Here is a 22514-nt window from a genome sequence, read left to right as displayed (position 1 = left end):
CTTCTCAATTTTATTACCTGCTTCTACATCTAGGAGGTAATACTTTGTCAGACAGTCACAATTTTGTGTTACTGCAAGGCTGTAATTGTTGGGAACGGTACAAACGCAGTCAGAAAGCCAGACACGCAGATTTGCGAGGTGAGTTCTTAGATTTGAAGGACATAAATGAGGTAAATTTTATGTAATTAAATGGAAGTAGCATGGTTTTTATTTGGGGTGGTGGGAGGAGAGAAAGAAGGGAGGCAGAGAGAAGCTTCCTGAAGAATGTCCTGATTTTGAAGACAACAGTTTTTTGGAGGCAAGATAAAATTACATTTCTGTTATTTAACAGAGCTGCCAGGTCACCAGATTCAGGGTCAGGAAGCAGTGTATCTCCTTCAGCTGGCAGTAATGGGGATTTAGCCAAATACACTAGGATCCTAACAGTTCTGGGAAGAGCTGTGTAAAAATTGTGTGGAATATGGGCAATTCTTTTCATGAGAAGACTTGCATTGCATTTTGATTTTATTACAGGAATCTTATTTTATTCATAAAAGCATAATTGTTTTAACATGGTTCTTTCAGCGGTGTTTGCAATGATTTCTTTTCCATCATGGTAATTGTCCTAGCAATGGAAAAGATTTCAAATGCTTACAATATGCAGCCAAGCAATATGTAATTGAATGTAACTGTCATTGAAACTGACTGTTTTTCTGACCTGTTGTTTCAGTCTGAACATGATGTTTATTTACCTCCTTCGTTATTGCAGCATTAGCATATAGAGAAGCTGTGCCATATCATCATGTACTTTCCTAACAGATGGCCACTAACTTCTTGAAGGCTTTTTTGTACTTGCTTAAAATATCCCATATTGGCACAAAGTTTCTTTCCTCAGTGTGAAGTATGATTGACTGGTTGAAATAGAGTAATCCGCCTCTCCTCTGGTCTTTGAGCTTGTTTTGTACTGCAGCAACCCAGGTTTTTACTCTTAATTTTACACAATGACCAAAGCTACTTTTGCTAATAACATGGTGTGGAAAGTTCCATGTGGTCACATAATCTCTGAACAAACAGTTCAGGTTGTAGCAATAACTGAAGACCACATTTCTGCCAGAAAAGGTGGAAAAATATGAAAACATCCTTTGTACCTGCTCCATCGTAATTGTTCTCCCCAAACATTCCAGCCTCAGTATTTAAATTTTGCGTTCTTCCCTCTCTGAGGCTGTGAGAATTTCCCTGGTTGTCTCTGTGCAAAACTAAGGCCCCCTTTCTGTTACAGATTGTTTGTTTGCTAACTGCCTGGCTGTTGCTCTGAGTTGTGTTTTGTGCTTTAATGCTGAATGTACAGGTGAGAAACTCATCACTGAAGGATTTATGAGATCCACTTCATTCTTTGTTTCTGTGTGTGAGCTCAACATTTGATGCTTATCTTTCCCAGTGAGGTCTGTTTATTTTTACCACAAGATATATATATATGCACAATCTGCAAAGAGGAAAATACACAGTTTAGATCAATGTTGAATGGCTGTAATTCCAGGCATGTAGATTTTCTTGAATGCTTAAAATAAGATAAAACCCCACATTTATTGAAGCTGGAATTAAAAATCACCAAAAGACACAAAAAGGAAAGTCTTTTCTACATAATTCAATGTTTTGTTATCCCAAAGTATAGCATATTTTTAGTTCAGATTGCCATTGATGTTTTAATTGGCATTGATTTGCCTCTCAGCTTTGTGATATATTGGGTTTTTAAGTGATATATTGGGATTTTAAAATGCCTTTATTTTGTTTCTGTGTCCATGTTTTATTGAATCCTAGCATGAAGCCTTGGTCCACTGTCTTACCTTTTGATTATGCTCTTCTTTGAGCCTTGGGGAACTGTTTTTTCCCAATTTTAGTTAGCCTACCTTGGCCCTAGAAAACTCAAGTTGTGCTGTTTAGATACATACTCCTTCGTGGTTCTAAATAACAGTTTGGATGGACTTACGTGATTCCTTATGCCTTATTCACTCTTCCTGAAGAGAAGTTTACCCCTCACATCTAGAAGGTAATAGTATAATCTGAATGAGTAATACAGACCATGCAGATTATATATAACATTACTACAAAAGTATTTTTTTTAGTCTATAAAAGTGTATACAATGTGCTTTCTGCTATGCTGCAATTTTCTTAATGGCTTTGGAAGCAATCCGTGTTGCTTTTTATTCTCATAATGATTTTCTGATGCAGTTTCAATCATATGTGAATACTTTTGGCAGCTGTGGTTCTTGCTTATTTTTTACTACTTTTGTTCCGTCTGTTGTTTGTGGTTCCTTTCTACTGTCTGCTTGTTCTAAGTGTCGCCTTTCAGAAGCTGAAATTACCAACTGGGCATTCAGTGTACGTGTCTTGTTCCTGGTTGCTTCCGTCTCATCTATCAGCTTTTCAGACTAACGAATGTTTGTTTCCTTTGTGTTTTGGTCCTCTTTTGCACAGGCAGTGCTCGACTCTTTCTTTACACTTGGGCTGTATTTTCTTTCTCTTAGAAGTAAGAGAATGACTATTCTATTGAGCGTGATGAAATAATACGCACTGAGGACTTATTTCCCTATATTAATATTAAAACAGTTTTGTTAGCACTATAGTAAACCAAATTAGTATAATAAAATAACATATAAAGCCTCATTAATACTGGACAGCATTTAAAATCTAAGCACTGAATGGCAAATACTTTCTCAGCCATTTTAGATTTTCATTTTTGGGCAGAAACCATGTATCAAAACTCTCATATAAATAAAAATATAGACATTCTTGGAAAAGTTAGAAGAATGTTAAGAGTCATAATAATACTTTTTGGGAACTTACCTATATGCAGGTAGTATTAGACATTTGTTTCAGTAAGTTAAGTGAGCATTTTGCTAGTTTTCTTTTTCCAATTCAATTGTCCCCGAATGTAAACAATGATTAGGTTCATTACTCTCCCTTTTGAAAGGAAATCTTGGCTTAGGAAGACTCAATCAGGAATAGTTTCTAAGCGAATGTATTCAAATGCAACTATTTCTACGTGATTTTATGCCTCTAAAGATTCAGTTCTTCAGTCATGAAAATGAACTATCTTTCCTAAACTGGCAGCACTTCATTGTGTAAAGCTAAATGTATTTGTAATATTTTTATATTTTGAATTTTCAAATGTACTCTTCAGTTGGCACTTTTTGAGTCTTAGATATAAGATGATATGCATCACAGAAATAAGTTCTATATGATGAGAGGCAAAGAATGCATGTTGCTGTATTTCTTTTCTTTGTTTTTGGAGAACCAGTTATGGCAACAGGGCTAAATATCAGGTTAACCTGCCTATAGAGTTCATTGACGAAACAGGATAGTGAAATGGAGAAAGTGCAAAAGAGAGAAAGGCATGAGTGTATCATGGTAAGAAGGAGACCTAAGAATAAACAAGTGGAGTTAACAATGGAAGAGTTAATAATTAGTAGTTTTGGCCCTCCTTTGACAAGGCACCTATTTCTCATTGCAGGCTTAAGCTTAATTTTGTTGTTGAACAAATCTGGGCCCTAGCTTTTGGAAGGAAAGACTAGGACATGTTTTCAGTGTTCTGCAAAACAAGGGCAAACTAGGTTTTTGCTTGGCTATGCTAGTAGAACAAGGAGAAGTCAAATGTAAAATACTTAATTCTTAACTATAATAAAACCTTCTGTGAATTGTTGTTTCTCAGGTACCTTTAATTATTTGCCCTCTTTCTTGGAATTCCCAGTTACTGGCCATTCTAGGCGAGTCTCTCTATAAAAGTGATCACAAAATGAGCTTACTATATTCTTGTTGCTAAGTAGGACATTGACGGCTTCGAGAAAGGACAACATAAACCCAAAGAAAAACAATTAATATAGAAGAGCTTGAAAGAAATGAATCCTGGCAGTTGCTTCTAATGTCTTTAATAAAATGGTTCTTACATGTTTCAATGGCTTATGAATCCTAATCATCATGATTTTTTTAATCTAATAACTGTGAACAGCTTGTGATTCACTATTATAAAACTAATGTCTCCCAGCAATAACAACATGACTGTAGACTTAGTCTAAGGTGGGAATCCTGCCAAAAACAATTACGTTTTCTGCATTATCCACTGGATCACCATTATATATTTGGAAATACCATTCCCTCCTGCTCCTGAGAGACCAAATGCCCCAGAACAATTGCAAGCATTTGTCTCGAGACAAAGTCTAAAAGCTTATTTTTAGCAAGTTTTTATTACATGGCATAGGTGCCCTCCCACTTATCTTTAGAGGAATTTCACACACAAAAGCACAGCACTGAGGTTCTTCAGCGTGCAACCGTGACACTGATCATCGCTGATGAAAATTTAGTTTTACCTATGTTAAAGTTGATCCTGATTTCCTGGCTGACCCACATAGCTTAATATTTGCTAATGTGTGTTATGTCCTTAATTTCAAGATTTGTGGTAAAAAGAGTTTTGATATCACATCCAGGGGGCCCTGGTTGTATTGAATGAGAGTTTATATCTGTGTGGCAGGTTTCTTAATAATTTTAAAAATATAAAAAGTTTTTGCTTTCATCTTAGCATTTGTCAGGATTGAGTACACGTGTGTGGAATTCAGCTTTTAAGTTGCATCTCCTGTGTGTAGCTAGAACTGCAGTGACTTGACTTACCACCTGGAGGTGGTGCTTTGTACTTTGTGCAGGAGAGGAGATCAAAATTCCAGTTTTACTTGTCTTCCCCAGAAGATGACACATACATGTAAGGACTGATGATATACCAAGTGCAAAGATTATTAAATAGAGAGCCGTTCGCTGTTAATCCCAGAGAACTGTGTTTGTTCAATAGGCAGTGAGTAACTAGTGAAGAGAGGTAGTATGAGTTTGTCCCGTGTCAGGGAGGATGTTCAGTTTGAAAGAACAGCAGTTTTCTTCTGAAGAGTAGACTGGTTGCACATTTGTGTCACTGAAGGGGCACAGAACTCCTTCACACGTTCGAGCGCAGGCCAGAGGTATTAACAGGTCTGTCCTGTGGGTGGAAGGTGGAGTAACACCTTCTGCCCTGTTGTGGATTCATCCCAGGCAGCAGCCAAGCACCCACACAGCTGCCTGCCCACTCCCCCCTACCCCCAGTGGACAGAGGAGAGAACGGGAAGAGCAAAAGTAGAAAACTTGTGGGTCAAGATAAAGACAGTTTAATAAGTGAAGGAAAGAGGGGAGGAAAAAACCCCACCCAACTAATGCAAAGGCAATCACTCAGCCCCTTCTGCAAGCAGACTGATGCCCAGCCAGTCTCCAAGCAACAGCCACCTTGGAAGTCAGAGCCCCCCTCCCTCTTCTTCCTCTATCCCAGTTAATGGCTGAGCATGACATTACATGGCATGGAATATCCCTTTGACCAGTCTTGGTCAACTGGCCTGGCCGTGTCCCCTCCCAACTGCTTGCCCACCCCCAGCCTACTTGCTGTGATGGGCAGAGGGAAAAAGAAAAGGCCCTGACACTGTGCAAGCACTGCTCAGCAATATCTAAAACGCTGGTGTGTTAATAATGCTGTTTTGGCCACAAATCCGAAACACAGCACCACGCAGGCTGCTATGTGGAAAGTGAACGCCATCCCAGCCAGACCCAGTACATGCCCACAGTTCATGTTTGAAGCCTAGCATAGATAATCTGGGCTCTTCTTATTTGCCATTGCAAATAATTGTGATTTTTGTTTTTCTTTTCCAAGTATAGTGTTTTTTTTAAATGGAAGTTGAGTTCTATGTAGTTACATGAGTTCAGGAGCCAGGACAGAGACTTAACTAATACTTTGCAACAGCATCAGCAGATTGAACTACCACACAGATGTTTAGCCGAGGGCTGACAGGTCCAGATCTTTCCAGTGTCAGGAAGGGGAGGGAAAGAGGGAGGAGGAACTGAGACACAAGCTGGAGAACAGTGCTCCAAAGAGCCAGGCTTTTCTCTCTTAGGGGCAGCAGTGATGCTTCTGAGGAGGCACTACCTATGGTTTTCAAATTTTCTGGTGCAGGCAGCTGGCCCTCGTTGTTGGCTGTTGTAGGCAGCATTATTTCATCTGTGCTAAAACCATTGACTGGTGATTGAAGAAAAGCAGTAAGTGTGACAGGAGGTGTGATAGCATCCTAGGAGTCAGCAATACTGGTACAAAACTTTATTTTTCAGTGATCCTGGGATGACACTTGTTGTCTCTGTCACTGTACAAGCAGCGTTAAAATGGTTTAATACAGAAGATAACAGTAGTGTGCCAGTAATGGTCTTCTGCGGAATTCTTGCCGGGGGATCCAAATGTAAACTGGTGCTTTATTTTAATGTGCATTTTTGAAGGTGGGTTATGAGACATTAACACCTTTACTGTAGCAAGTTCAGAAAGTATTTAGCCTTTGCTGGAGGTGGGGAACAGTTGTTCATGAGTGTGTGGGGAGGTAGTGAGTTGGTTTTGTCTCAGCGACAGAGAGCATAGTGATTTGGAATAGAACAAGAAGTTCCAGTAACTTAAACAGAAAAGCTATTCAGAAAATTCACAACCTTTTTCAGAAACCTTTGTTCAACATGAGCAGTGTTATACCCTTAATGCACTGGAGAAAAATATTGGAACTTGGCATAACAATTTGCAGTTGGAACAGAAGAGGTCTGACCGTCTTGTACCCTAGCCCTGGAAAACTTGCAGCATCCTTTTGTAAAGGGGTGTTACTCATCAAGTTTTTTAATCGCTTGTATTCTCTCACCTGAGGTGAAATTCTGACCTAATTAAAGTTAATAGGTGATAACTGTTGAAATTGACGGACTCAGAATTTCATCCATACTGTTTAGGTGCTTTTAGTTGGAGTGTAGAAATAATTAGAGTATGAGAGATGACTGGTAGCAAAGATAGATAGGCAAAGCCATGAAAAGAGAACAGCAATGAATAATAACAGGCATAAAGGGATGTTATTTTTAAAAAAAAATTAAAGATGCAATAACTTTAAAAGAGAAAATATTGTATTAATAATAATTCAAATCTGAGAAATTTTAAAAATAAGTCAACTTATTTTTGCCCGTATGTGTATTATATTCAAGGATTAGTGCACTAAATAGCTGGGAAAAATTAGCTTCAGTTACACTGTGATTTATATCTATAAGCAGGTCAGATGTAGCAGGGATTGCAATGAGGCTGACTGGATGTTTTCTCAAGAAGGATGTCTCTTGTTCAAGGTGACTGTGCGAACCATTGAATGCATAGGTGATAAATGAGAATCAATCAGACATGAACATTTCCTTCCTGTACCCCGGTTTTAGAACTTAAGCACTAGTATAGCCTGCAGTGTCGAAGAAGAGAATAACCCAGAAGAACTAGCTCTTTTGCACAGGCTGCGGTGGTCGGTAGCATTCATCAATGGGCTTGAATTGTCTTCTGTGATAAAAAGTGAATAATCAGCATGTTGCTTACACCCATGAGGTTGTTCTTCCTGCAGCATGACCGCAAGTGTCATCCAGAAGGACCAGCTTTTGCCAAGTCCTACAAAGCAGGAGTTAAAATAACGCCTTGAAATGGAAGGGTTTTAAAGCAAATCAACTTCTTACTTTTCTGTGGTCGATAGATTTGCTTCTAGTTTTGGCTTTATATTTCCCCAAATAGAAAGTTATTTAAGGGATTTTGCAAAAAGCTTAGTGAGTCTTGACCTCAGAGCCAATTTATTTTCAACATGACAAAAAATTATCTATTTCCATAATACTATGTGTGGTCATAATGGCTCATTTTATAAATTACAGCTGCCATTGATGTTTATATCACTATTCTTTACAGTATAAAATGAATTTAAGAATAACTTCGTGAGTTTTATTTCTAAATTAATTGTCTGGGAATGTGAACAATAACTGATTTGTTGTTGTTGTTTCTAGCAGAAGCTTTATATTACTGATTGATAATACTAATAAATAATAATCTCTGTAGCAGAGTATTACTATTTTGTGCTGTTATTTATGTGATCAATTTCATTAGTTCTCATAAATATATACATGATAAAATTTTAAATAATTTTTATTTAAAAGTCTCCCACCTAATTGTTTGTCTTTCTTCCTCCTAGTTTGCTCCCAGTTTTCAAGAGGAGTCTTTGCTATTTTTGGATTCTATGACAAGAAGTCTGTAAATACCATAACATCCTTCTGTGGGACTCTTCATGTCTCCTTCATAACTCCCAGCTTCCCAACAGATGGAACACATCCCTTTGTCATTCAGATGAGACCTGACCTCAAGGGAGCTCTTCTTAGCTTGATCGAATACTATCAGTGGACCAAGTTTGCATATTTGTATGACAGCGACAGAGGTAAGATGTGGTACTTTTTATCTGTGTGCTGTTTGCTAGATATATCTCACTGAAATGCTGAATTAGTATTAGAAAAGCAAACGAGGAAAGGAATATTGACCTGCAGCAAGTGTAAGCTTAAATTTAGAAATGAGCTTTTGGGACAGAAACAAAACTGTTTAAATGAGAATGAAATTGGTACAGTATGTATTAATAGAATTTCAAGCATGTGCTGATAAGCAATGTGAGATTAGTGACATGCTGTAAAACAGTTCCTATGAAAAGTTTTTTTTCTTTGTTTATTTATTTTTTTTTAAAAGAATCATCTAAGGAGAAAAAATCCCATTTGAGCATGAAGGGCAGTCTGCTGACACAGATTCACTCCACATACGCAAAATCAATAGTTGGGCACCGATCAAGCAAGAATCTTGGATGCAGTCTCTGCTTCTTTGGAGACTGCTTTTAATAAATACTCACATTCCTCTTCTCTGTTGAGTTCAGATTTTTTTGTTGTTGTTGATAAACCCAAATCTGCTGCTTGTGAGCAATTTACTCCACGGTACAGGCTTCTCAAGTCCTATGCCCTTTTATGGCTGTAATAGTAATAATATAAGTTTATGAACTGGAAAATATCACTTGCAAATTGCAGTATATTAATTAGTTTTCTGAGAAGAAGCAGCATTATATAGAAGTGGGATTTTTTTGACTGCCCTTTCTGGAATCCATTATTGTCTTTCTGTTTGCAGGTTCTCCTCACCTAGTAGTCCTTGGCTAACTTTTTTCTATTCTTACGTTCTCCTGTTTACTTTAAAAAGGCTATTTTGTGGCTCACTGCATGTTCATTGGTCAGAGTTGAAGATTAAGTGCACATTAAATCTAGCAGCATCTTACCATTTAAAGGATAGTTATACCACACCATGGTTTGAGTAATGGGGTGATGTTAGATTCACTGCATTGTGATGCCATTTTATACATTACATTGTTCAGAAGCTGAAGGGACTTCCTCAAGACAGTTCTTTATCACTGTTGTATGCACTAAAGTTGGAAAAACTAATACTGGTATGTAGCCTCCAACAGTAATGTCATGTGGGACGATGAACCCTAAGCCCATTTCTCTGGCAGATCCTTTTCAAATTCACATTAGAATCAGAAACATTCACTACCTTTTTAGAAAGGACAGCTGTAGAACTGCTTGCTTAGCCAATATTCTGTCAATCAGCCAGCAGTGTGCAGTACATGACCTGTGTGTGATTTATATTTAGGAAATACTGAAAAACACCTAATTGTTTCTGTGAGCTGCACTGGCTGAATCTGGCCAGGAATAACAGCATGAAATTGTTATTTGTAGTCACCCTTTGGTTATGCCTTTTTTTTTTCATTTGTTTGTTTAAATTGTAGCAAGGCACCCCAGTGGTAACAAGCTCCAAGGCACTAAAGTCCTGTCTTTATGTTGAGTAAATTGTTGCTCCTCAGTGCTCCCACTGATTGCACAAGGTTAACCTGCAGAGCCCAGCAGTATGTAGTCAGCAATACTGTCATCAAACCCTGAGTACACTGGGTCCACAATTCTTCTAAACAGTTTTGCATAAGTGTTAATGTAGTGACAATGATGTATATTTAAGGAATGATATATAATTTAAAATGTTTCCACCTTCAGGAGTGAGATAAAAAAGGCAAAGAGACTGGCTCTTCATGGAAGTTACAAAAGCTAATAGGAATTAGTTTGATGACTTATTCCAAAAGAAGCATTTATTGCTACTCTTACAGCTCCTCTGTGGCTAGGGGGTGACTGGTAGCAGTGCAGGGCAATTTCGTATCTCATTCCTGTCTATAAGAAGTGAGGCCATTCAGTATATGCATGTCCAAGCTACTACTGCCTTAATACAGCAGTTGCTCTCATATAATGTGGATTAGTGTCCTTTACCCTCCTTGCCTCCTCTGTGTTGCCAGTACTAAACAGTAGGTTTTGGAAAAAGTAGTGACATTATTGGAGGATTCTATCTGTAACAGAATTGCTAATTTACTCAGCCTCTGGTCAGTCCTTCTTTTCAGAGAATTAAGAGTTTGTCTCATGCTAACCACAAGAGATTCAGGCACATGAGGTTCCCAAACAGAAGTATTCCTGCAGTTTAATAAAAGCAACTGTAGTTGCTGTTGGAGTTTTCTCCACTGTAAAGTCCCACTTCCATTACCACTCTCCAGATACTTCCATATCCACAGAAGTATTGCTGTGAATGCTTTCTTTTGTTTGTTTTTCATTCTTTTCAGTTGTGTTATCGCTATCAGAATAAACTAAACTGTATGGGGATGACAAATCTGCCACCTATAAAAAGCAAGAAATGCAGACAGCCGTTTGACCTCTCTGCAGAGAGCACCCCAGGAAAAGGGAGTCCCTAGGAAAAATGGAAGATCACAGGAGTAAAATATAGAAATCCTTTGTAATGGGTAGTATTAACATTAATAGCCCTTATTAATTTATGCCTGAGATTTTGTTTACCTCAGAGGAAACATATAGACAGATTGGAGGACCTGCAATCTACTGAATGAGATCTGGAACCATGATTCAAATTATATCCATTTCAGTTTGGATGGTTTCTTTTGGTGGCTTGGGTATTTTTTAATTATTTTAAATTACCATTTAAAACATTATTTTGAGGTATAAACTTATTTGAGTGCTTTTTAATGTTTTAAGATATTCCCTACATCTTTTAGTTTGCTTACATTAATTGTCTTTTCCTTTTAGCATGAGTTGCCCACATTTATCTTTAACGTGTTATAAATAGTTTATATGTACCCTTGGACTGTAGCTATCTATTATTTTAAAATAAATATTCATTGCATGACGTACAAAACTTCATATCAGTCTTCTTTAAAGATGACATAGAAAACCAGAACTATTTGAGGTAATAGTTGAATTTATGCTTTTGGAAGCCTGCCATTTTCTACCTTTGCTGATGACCAGTCTTGTATAGTGCTGTACGTCATTACCATTTTCACTGATAAAGCTGAATTGTTAAACACTGACCAATCTTAATGATGTATTTACAGCTATGAGACAAATTAATTCTTAGTACTTTCTTTCTATGTTTATGGGTATAACCACTATTATTTCTCATGAGAGTTATACCTGAAGCTTCCTTTACATACCAAGTCAGAAATTTGTCTCAAAGAAATGACTCCTGGTGTTCTGTGGTTTCAGGGGAGGTGAATGTGCAAAAATGTCAATTAGCTTATGAGAAAGTCTAATTTTCTTTTTTTCTATAATACTGCTATCCTTAAAATTGCTTTCTAGAATTATGTAGAATTCTCTGGAAGGAAATTAAACATAACAAGTCTAAGTCTTGTACTGCTGGAAGTTGTTAAAATGATATTTGTTGTCTAGCAGGAATTAATTTCCAGCAGTAATTTTCATGTTTCTATTACTCCGTTATTTAATCCTTGAAATAGAAAACCGGTCAAGTACAGTCTTCACTGATGTTACAATATATTGTAGGCAGTTGCAGCTGTACAGACATTACAGCTTCCTGGCAGGAATGTGCCAAAAGGATAAATGGACGCAAACTTCTGTAGACTGCTTGTAGGTGTTAGCATTGAGCCTACTTATCTATATGGAAAAATATGTCAGCACATCTTCTTTCATAATCAGGGATATTTCTGTAGACAACAGAAATAACTCTGTTAGCACCACTGCAGAACATGAGAATTGTACCATAGACGTCAGTGAGGTCAGGGTTTAAATACAGTACTGCTCAAGCGCTGAGAACAAAAGCAGTTCAACAGCATTTCGTAATAAGCAGCTGATCCTCTTGCCATAGTTGGATCACTTTTCTCCTAGAAGACCTCTTTCCTGGCGTGTGGAATTCCAGCAATGGATGAGTGAAACTGGCAAAGTACCATTCTGAAGAAGGCTGAAGCAAAACCAAAAGGTTATCCTTACCAGGCTCTACCCTGATGCCTTGCAGCAATGTAAATAGAAATTTAATGCAATAAGAACTGATTGGGCCCACACATATCTTCATTTCTGAGTCCTAACAATGTGTGACAGGTCAAACAAGTTACAAGGAAATCTTAAATAAATAATCTCATAAATCACGTTCTAGAAGCTTGTTGTTCCTGAAGCTTTATCCGTCATATCTTCTGTTTTCTCTTGTGCTTCACTAGGCTTATCAACATTGCAAGCTGTGCTGGATTCTGCTGCTGAAAAGAAATGGCAAGTGACTGCTATCAATGTAGGAAATATTAACAATGACAGAAAAGATGAAACTTACCGTTCACTGTTTCAAGATCTAGAGGTAAAAAAGGAAAGGCGAGTGATTTTGGACTGTGAGCGCGATAAAGTCAACGACATTGTTGATCAGGTTTGCTATTCTCTGTTTTTCAGTGACAGAAGTTAGCTATATTCTGTAAGTAAACATAATGAGTTCATTTCTCTTGATCCTATTTTTGTGATTATTATGCATCATTTGGAAGTGACAGGTTTGTATTGAGGACCACATATGTATCAGGCAGAAAGTGAACATACTAATCTTATAATCCCTCCCTCTGCTCAAAGGCAAGATAATTATATCTGGATGATCCTGTATGGTTTTATATCTTGATTATTTAAAAAAAAAATCTTGTTAAGGCTATTTCACAACCTAAGTAGTATACTGTATTACATGTAGTTGTTACACTATTCTATATGGTGCATTATACATAGTTACATCTTGGGAAAGCTGTATCAACAGCTTCTCTTTTCCATTTGACTCCCTTTGTAGTTCATGTTTCTAAGCTCTTTGTCATTCATACTGTCCTTGGGTCTCTCTTCAGTTTATCTCCCTCTTAAACTGTATTAACCAAAACTGGATTCTGTTTTCCATAGCTAAGGCCTCCTGAGTTTTAAACAGAACAGAAAATTATGTCTTCTCTCCACCTGCATATGTTATTTTGAATATTTTATATATTGAATGTTATATTGAATGATTTTTTTTAAGTTTTTGTTTTTACAATAGCATCACAGTGCTCTGATTCAAATTATTGCATTAGCTTCAAATCCACCTCTTCAATCCTAGGGTCTAGGAAGGTCTTACTGTCTCTGTATCTTACTTCTTTTCATGCGTGCAGGGCACAATGGAAAATTATAAGGATAGGTCCCTCCTGGCTTGAGCTTGACCATGTGAAACTGTGCAGCATCTGTAGGGATATATCATCAGAGTGTAGGTGTATTGGTTTGAAGCTTTTTTGAAGAGCTTGTTATTTTGGTCTTTGTTACGAAGGTCGTTACATTTTGGACAGGCTCAGGCAATGAGCAGTGTCCTAAATGAAGTGCACTGTATGTGTCTGTTTTATTTGGAATTCATATCCACAAACTTTTTCTCTAATTTTCAAGATCAATTTGAATTTGATCTTGTTTTTCAGAGCATTTGCAAGCTCGCTATCATCTACAGTTTTTAAAAAATCATATTTTCTGACTCGTTATCCATGTCAAGAAGTGTACTGGGTAGAGCAATGCTTGAGAAAAATAGTACTTACAGGTCCTCTTCAGCTGGTTCTGTGTGGCCTTTCAAACAGTTGTTTGCTTACCTTACAGTGACTCTTGTCTTGTCCATGTACCCTTAAGAGCTTGTAATGAGGTCATATAGGGCAAAAGCCTTATTAGACTCAACATATGTCACATCTGCCATTTTCTCATTATCCATTAGGCTAGCTATCACATCAGAGAAAGGAAATAAATTGCATTGACATATTTTGATCTTGACAAGGCTATGATATTACTGTTTATCACCTTATTATCCTACAGATTCTTTTAAAATTAAGTATGTAATATTCATTATAATCTCTTCCCTGATATGAAAGTTTGAATGACTATATGTTTCTTCAGTTTCTCCTTTTACCGCTTTTTAGAGACGAGAACCCTATTTACCCTTTAGTTACCACTCATTTTTGCTATCTTTGTTTGTTTAGTAATAGACCTATTTTCTTTGTCATCATCATCTTTTGATTACAGCTCTGGGATGTTTTTCTTGCACTTTCTTGATTGCACTTTGATAGATTCTGCCTTGTTTTGAGTCTTAGATTTTTCTCAGCTTATCCCCACAGACTTGTGCTACTCCTTAAGCATACGGATGGGTAAACTTTTCTTGTTGCTGTTTTGGTTTCTAAGTCACTGAAGAATTCTAGATAACTGTGGATCAGCCACACAGGTCAGTTAATATAATTCCAATTAGTTGTTCTCCTCACAATAGTTTTCTGCTATGCCCTAGAATATGGTCTCTTAAACTGCTGTCAGCTGTCTCATATGGGTTTAGCCTTGAGATTCTCTTTGCAAGATACCCTAGCAGTTTCTGGAGTTTCGTCTGTTTTTTAAGTCCATTATCCTTACACTCTGTTTCTGTTAACTTCCCTTCCTTGTATAGAAAGGTAAACCCACTTTCAGTTTCTCAAGTAGTCTAAGATAAAATCTAAAATATCTGTTTCTCTATTAATTTTCATCTTTTAAAATAAAGGTCTGTGCTGAACAAAGGATTTCTTGGCCTGTGAGTATCCTTTGACTGTGTTCTTCTGTTTCTTTTCTAAAAGCAGAATATGTTCTTCAAGTCTTGCTTTGCTACCAGATCTATTCTTTAAAAAATTCTTTGAATTCCTGCCCTCAAACAGCACTCAGCAATTTCCTTCTTTTCATGAGGGTGCATGAAGTAGACCCCTTGTATCAGTATCCCTTTTCTTTTTCTATGTATTTTTACTGAGAGACGTGCAACAGGCTTTCTGTTGACCTGATTTTTCTTGAATACTGAAGTATGAATTGCATTCTTGATATGTAGAGCAGCAACTTCTTTACTTTCTTCCTTGCTTTCCATTCTTGAACAAAACCTCTTGTAGAGCTTAGATTTATCCCACTAACTTTCTAAGCTGTGGTTGCAACCTCAGGTTCACCCAGTTACACTCTGTAGTCCTTGAATCTTTGTGTAGACACACGATGTGTTTGCAAAGTTGCTTCATCCTGCTTGTCTTTGTCTAGTGTTATAGTTTCTCTTCCAGATTTCAGTCATTTATATAAGTTGAAGTTGAAAAGTATTTTGCTTCCCCAGCTTTTTTAATACGTTTATATTCCTCTTCTCTGATTTAGCAGTTCAGTGTTACCATGCTCTTCATTATACAGCCTCTATCTCTTCTCAGCCGCCTTCATTTGCAGAATCTCATTTCCTCCTGATAACACCCTTTGGACAGACATGCAATTACTGACACTTCTTGTCTATTGCTGCTTGAGATGCTAGTCTAAACTAGGGACACTGGTGAATACCTTTTGTGTCCACAGCTCCTACATCGTGGCTTTTGGAGCCGCCACTGAATCTTCTCAGAGTTTTAACGGGCAGCACCCTTAGTGTTCATATGGATGAGGAGCACAGGGCAATGCTTTAGAAAGCTAGATTAATGAAATAATACCCAGTGGCAGTCAGAGCAGAGTTACTAACCATTGATCTAAAGACTTGCAGCCACTGGTCGTTTTCTCGGATACCAATAGCAAAGAAGCATTTTATGCAGAAGAGCTAATCTGTTTGGTCTAATTGGAAGCAGATGCATAAGAAATATATCTGAACACGGTTCTCAAACCTTTTAATAAGTAATGAGTTTTAAGTAGTTTGAACCAACTGTTTTAGAATAATTAAGTTCATATATCATGTACATGTTAAGCTCAAAAGAGGAACAATGGAGTAACTTCTATGACCTATGTAATGTGATCCCTCTCAGTCTCAAACTCTAGTAATATAAAACTTAGTGTTAAACACTGCCTTCAGTTATATTGCTGTAACTTCATTAAAGCAAGTACGTGGAATGTCATTTGCTACTGGCTTGATATTCAGAATAGGTATCCTGTAACTTACATTTTAGCTATATGTTAAACGAGGAAATAAATGAATCATCCTCTCTAGATTTAAGTTGTTCTCATTGTTCAAAAAATGGAAGAAACCTCTAGAGTCCTCTTATCTCCCACATCCTTTCTCTGGAGAAGTGTTTTGCTTCAAAATGCAAACTTTCCCATGCAGACATAGTCTTAATTAGGTTTATTTGGGAGAAGAATCCATGCTATGTGCCTGCCAGTGGAGACTGCTGAGAAACCACCAGCTGGCTTTGAGGGAGATTGTGAGGAAGCCTTAGGGCAGTAAACAACAATTTGAACTTTAAAAGACTTCCTCATAATGTAGATGCTTTCATTAATGTCAGTGGGCTTTTAAACTTTTTCTAGTTCAAGGAAGGTTACAATTCTGCTACAAAGGGAGCACGATCTAACCAGGAATCTCTGAGGCACAGTTCTTCTACCGCATGGTGCCTGCTCCCTCCCGTCCAGGTTGTGCCTTTAATACACAGCACAGTAATTAGCATTCAGCTCCTCTGTTTACAGATCTTGGGACTTGGACTTGAACATGACTAATTTCCACTAGCAGAGAGTATGTTCAGTGGTGCATTAGGTAAAATAAGAAGTAAAGCACTGAACAAACTCAGTGTTGCATACCACAAAGCTCATAACTAACATTTGTATCATATTGCGTTTTGTAGTTTTTAAGTCTCAGTCCATGTAGCAGATGAACATTCTCCATTACAGGGGTATTTCTTCTTTTTTACAGGTTATCACAATTGGTAAACATGTTAAAGGATACCATTATATCATTGCAAATCTGGTAAGCATTTTTAAAATATCTGTATTACTCATTTTACTGTTTATGGCAGCACATCAACTAGTATTTTGTTTTAAATGCGTTTTACAAAATCGAAAACAGCTAAATGTCTTTATCCTTGCTAAATGAATGCATGTGTTGACATGGTATTTATTTTGTTGGCTGAGTCTTTTCAGGGCTTAAATGCCTCCTGTGATATTCCCATCAATGGGAGTGAAGGTTGCTGAGCACCTTCAGTAGAGCTTCATCTCTTTTTCTACATACTTTAGAAAAGTAGGATACAGAAATCAGAAAAATAACTTTCTGCATTATAGGCCGATACATTCATTCAGCAAACTGATGTTTCTTCTCTCACCTCTAAAGTACTTAAAAATTACAGTTCTCAGCTTTCATTCTACTAGACTAGTGAGTCTCAACTTTACACATCTTCATTCCCCAGATTGGCTTGGTAATCAGTTTGAGTTAATCTTTTCTTGAACATGGGTGATCAGGCAGTATAGCTAATGGTGTTCCTAAGGGGCAAACTCAGTTTCCTAAGTTCAGGAAACTCACAAAATTCTGTCAAGGTGTTTTTTTTGAAATTGTGTCTAAAGATGAAGGGCGATTTTACTGACATTAAAGTCAACAACACTTATTTACTGAAGCCAGGGAATCTAATCCAATGTTTTTTTGTAACAGATAAAGCAAATTCTACAGGCTTGAATCTCAGTTATTCTGTTCCAGAAAAAGAGTTTTGGGATTTGCATGGTGTGAGTGCCTCTAAATAATTTTTTTCATAATTTATTCTTGGACTGTGATAGTGTTTGATACAAATTCCAGCAGGGCTCTAATTTACACTCTGTCTTCCTTAGTCCTTTGAGGGGCCTGAGGAAACAGAACGACTGTAGTGTGTCTATCACACTTCAGATGTAACCCCTGTCTCCTCCCAACCTTTGATAAAACACTTCCCCCTCCAGGCGGGCAGTATTCTGAAGAATCACATGTCACTAGGCAAGTGCGAAGAAGCCTTGTTCTATAAAGGCCTCTTTAAAAGCAGAACAGTGGGGTTTCATTTTTGTATTTGCTAACTAATTTTTAGGATAAAGAAGTTAAGGTACTGATACTCAAAAAGCAAACATAAAAGTCTTACAAAATTTGAAAAATTCCCTAACTGTTAGACATTTGTACTTTGCATTGCAAATGTTGTATAAGTAGTATTTTGAGTCTTAAGGGAAATAAACATTTTAGAAAAATTGCCTAGTGTACTTCATTATGTTAACTGGTTGCTATTTTAGCCATTGATTTAAGTTTGTTACAGTAAGCCCATAAGATCTAAAACTTACTGAATCTTGTATTTTAAAGCTGTTTAATATAATATTTGCTTCCTACAGATTTATACGGAGTAAATGCAGATATTGTAGATCTTTTGTATAATATCATATAAATATATATAGTAATGATTTTAAAACTGTGTTTCTCTTTGTCAGAAAGAAAACTTATCTAGTGCTTGATCTTCTTCACTAAATTCACTTCTTTCTTCTTTTCTTGACTGTAATAATGTTCTCCTCCAGTCTGATCAGTCAGTCAAGAAATTGGTCTCTTTTAAGAATAAAACATGCTGATAGATGAAGAGGTCAAAGCATACAATGAATGTTCCTGTTCAAAGGTCAAGCTCATGATAATGCTGAAGAAAGTTTCATAATTCCTGTAGAAGTGTCTGTATTAACATGCAGCAACACATCATTGATGAGTATCATTAATATGCAATAATTAAAGGGCACCTACTATAGCAATTGTAGCAACTTCTGATAATGTGGTCTGAAGTTGCTGCTTCTTTTTATGTTCACTCAAAGGATTCATTTGAACGGAAGTGTCTGAAATCAGTATTTCATGTAAATTCATTTGTATCGTTATTTGGAGCAAGTTAAAAGAAAGAACATGGAAAACAAAACATATGTACTGTTTGTAACAATGAGAAGTAGTTCTTTATACTGGGGGAGGAGGCATTGGAGATGGTTAAGTCCTTCCACATACTTTAGCGTTCCTAGCGAAAAGAGGACACAATTGTGGTTGTACCTATTCCTGGCTAAAACTTGCTTGCCTGTTATTCATGTCAGAGTTCCCTTTCCCATTTAAACAGTCCCATTGAAATTAACAGGACTGTTTAGGAGAGTAAGTATGGCACAGTATTGCTCTATAAAGGTGTACGTCTAGTGAGCAACAAGAGGCGTTGCTGGCTGGCAGAGCTGAGGACTTAATCCCGGCAGCCCAGGATTTAAACTTGGATCCTGTTTGAGGAGAATATTGATTTACACTTATGCAGTAGAAGTCACATGGTAATTCTTTATTTGTATATGCTATTGAGAGATCTGCCAAAACTGTTGGAATAACAGACATAATGTTTTCTGTGCCCAGGGATTTACTGATGGAGATTTATCAAAAATTCAGTTTGGAGGAGCTAATGTCTCAGGATTTCAGATAGTTGACTATGATGATCCTCTGGTGTCAAAATTTATACAACGTTGGTCAACACTGGAGGAAAAAGAATATCCCGGTGCACACACTAGTACAATTAAGGTATGTCTTACATTTGTTTTAACCATGACAGATGTACAAGAAGTAAGGAAATTGGAACAGAAAGACAAGAGACAGAGAAAGCCCTTCAAAATCTGCTATGCCAACACAATTTTATATTTCTCTGGGGTACTTTTAACATTCTCTATCATAGGACTGGTTGAGCAAGGATGCTGCACTGTCAAAAATGTTCAAGAGAACTTTAATTTTTCTTGTGTCACTGTAAATCTGTGCCTGACAGCTTGTTAGGTAATTGTTTTGAATGTGATGGTATATTAAGTATCTACTGAGTTTTTTTGTTTTTTCTCTTTCTCTGTGTTTTGAAGTGTTATAAAGGTAAATATGTAGTCATGTGTAGGCTTCCAGGGAGCACAGATCTAACACTTTCTGATATAACATAATCTCCCAAAGAAATGGCAAGACAGTTGCTCTGAGACAGATGCCTAAATCCTACAAAGACTTTTAAAATTAAATGGTATACCTAAGGTACAGAATCATGGTCTGATTTCAGACCTGAGTGGCATAAGATGTGACACTGGGGAAGTGGTTAAATGTCCTTACCTCAGTCTTCCCTCTGGATAGAAGTAGGATAATAGTACCTTCTTGCCTTCTGTGACCATTATGAGGAGCAATCAGTACTTGCAAGATGTTAAAAAGAATAACACAATTTTATTGCTAAATATTTTTCTTTTAAGTAATACGACCTTAATTTTACTAAGAATGACTATTCTTCAATAACTCTAAAATGTACTAAGACAAAAAGATAAATGGCAAATGTTCTAGGCATAACTTTTTTGTGCTATAGTTCGAATATGAAGCATATTCTTGATTTATAAGGAAATGGATAAGAAGTTTCAGCAAGGAATGGAAGAACCATTTTTTAAATTCCTGGAACAAAAATCCTTTAAACCACACAACCTTAATTTAAATTAAAAAATAAAGTTTGTAGGTTCCTTTTTTCTTATTCTGACAGAATAAGTGAATTTCTCATTTGATGTTTGACAAAATAAACTAGAGTCTGTGTCATGCCTTTAGGTACATTCATATGACATACATGTCATATATGTAATATGTATTGCTCTCATTTAGGAAAAAGGGAAGGGATGTGGCTATGGGTGATGAATACGTTCTTTTGTCTGTCTGATTCTTGAGTGCCCAAATCTACCTACCTACTAATGTTGCAGAATCGTAGTCTGGAAATAATCACAGTGAAATGCATGACTGAAGTAAAAAAGTCTAACTGAAACCAAGATGCAGTTTTTCTTATTGATGGAAAAATAGATTGGTGGGACACAGTGCTAAGGATTCTGGTACCTCTGGTATTACTTACAGTAGGGGGGGAAATTGCATGTGTATTAGATAAGAGAAAGTGGTTGCAAAGTTTTATTATAGCATTAAAATATGTAACATTATCACAGGTATTCCCTTTATTTCTTCTATGATAAGTCCTTTCAAGTCGACCTGAAGTTGAAAGGGTTGAAGGAGAGTATTTGGAATATCTTATGTTTTTGAGGTTTATTTTGTTATGGATAGGAAAAATAAATGAATCGAAACATTGGTTTTCATGAATTTCATTAACTTAAAACACATTTTTAATTCAATTAAAAAGGCTGAGCTGTCTTCCTTTATATATTGTTTGCTCAAGGAATATTGCACTGTCGGATTGCACTGATTTTCAGTCAAGAGATGGAGACTTCCGTTAAATTATCAGATAATTTGTAAATGCTAGAGGTAATGATGGGGGGGGAAAAACATGGATGTATCTTGCAATGTTTGGAGAGATTGTATCAGTTACTGTATTTCTTTGTGTAGCTTTGTATCTTTTGCCCTTATACATGTATTACTTATAATTTTTGCCTGCCATTACGTGTAAGGACAGAGATACGTCACGTTTTGTCCCGATCCTTGAGGGACTAGAGGCAGAGCAGAATCATTGAAATTATAGAAAGAGGGCAAGAAAGGTCTTTGAGCAGTCAGTCCCCCGGCCTGTCCTCCTTGCCTGAAGGCAGAATCAGATATACCTGTGCAGTTCCTGTGAATAGTGATTTCACAACTTCCCCAAGTGTTCTATTTCAGAGATTATATAGTTTTATTTTTTGCTTTTTGTCTAACCTAAATCAGCCTTTATATTGCCTAATCCATTACTCCTTTAGCTGTTTCTAATGGATATGAGGAAGTTCTCCTTTTTAGCTGTCCTATATTTGAAGGTGGCTGCCGTATTTCTCCTTACTTTCCTCCATGCTAAACTAAGTAATCCCTTTTCCTTTGAATTTTCTACTCTCAGATCCCGTTTGTCATTTTGCTCTGGAACCTTTCTAATTGGTACCTATCTTCTTTGAAATGCCAGACTGGGTACTGTGCTGCATCTGAGTGCTATGCTGTAGAAATCGAAATAATGGCTTCCTGTATCTCAGAGACAGCACTCCTTTCAGGGCTTCCTTTTGTGTTATTCTTTTTTCTTTTTTTTTTTCCTCACCATCATGACACTGTTGAAATATATTTATCATGAGATACACACTAACATCCAGATCTTTTTCTGCATTGCTTTTCTATACTGTTGCCGATTTAGACAGTCTCATACCATGTCTGTGCACTTGATCGTTCCTTTAAAGTACAGGAGTTTTCATCTCTTCTTGTTGGATTGCATTCCCTGCCTGTCCTTCCTGAATATGCCATTCCTTCTTATATTCTATCTGTGTTTGTTCATAGAATCATCGAATCATAGAATGATTTCGGTTGGAAGGGACCTTAAAGATCATCTAGTTCCAAACCCCCTGCAATGGGCAGGGACACCTTTCCCCTAGACCAGGTTGCTCAAAGCCTCATCCAGTCTGGCCTTGAACACTGCCAGGGAGGGGGCATCCACAGCTTTTCTGGGAAACCTGTTCCAGTGTCTCACCATCCTCACAGTAAAGAATTTCTTCCTGAGATCTATTCTGAATCTTCCCTCTTTCAGTTTAAAACCATTCCCCCTCGTCCTGTCACTACTTGTCCTTGTAAAAAGCCCCTCTCCAGCTTTCCTGTAGGCCCCCTTCAGATA

The 22514-nt window shown here is 37.1% G+C and overlaps 1 protein-coding gene across 4 annotated transcripts in view; it reads left to right on the top strand.

The window, feature by feature from the left end:
• GRIA2 (glutamate ionotropic receptor AMPA type subunit 2) overlaps positions 1-22514 on the top strand; it is a 101652-nt gene that overhangs the window by 36265 nt on the left and 42873 nt on the right. For all 4 annotated transcript variants that reach the window (XM_068403472.1, XM_068403471.1, XM_068403469.1 and 1 more), the window contains exons 3-6: positions 8049-8288; positions 12429-12625; positions 16871-16924; positions 19316-19477. In XM_068403472.1, coding sequence (XP_068259573.1) covers positions 8049-8288; positions 12429-12625; positions 16871-16924; positions 19316-19477 — 653 coding nt within the window. The remainder of the gene's footprint in view (positions 1-8048; positions 8289-12428; positions 12626-16870; positions 16925-19315; positions 19478-22514) is intronic.

The sequence above is a fragment of the Nyctibius grandis genome, chromosome 6 (assembly GCF_013368605.1).
Source record: "Nyctibius grandis isolate bNycGra1 chromosome 6, bNycGra1.pri, whole genome shotgun sequence".
NCBI classification, from domain to species: domain Eukaryota; kingdom Metazoa; phylum Chordata; class Aves; order Nyctibiiformes; family Nyctibiidae; genus Nyctibius; species Nyctibius grandis.
The sequence above is the reverse complement of the archived record's forward strand: the minus strand, read 5'-3'. Positions and strand labels throughout refer to the sequence as shown.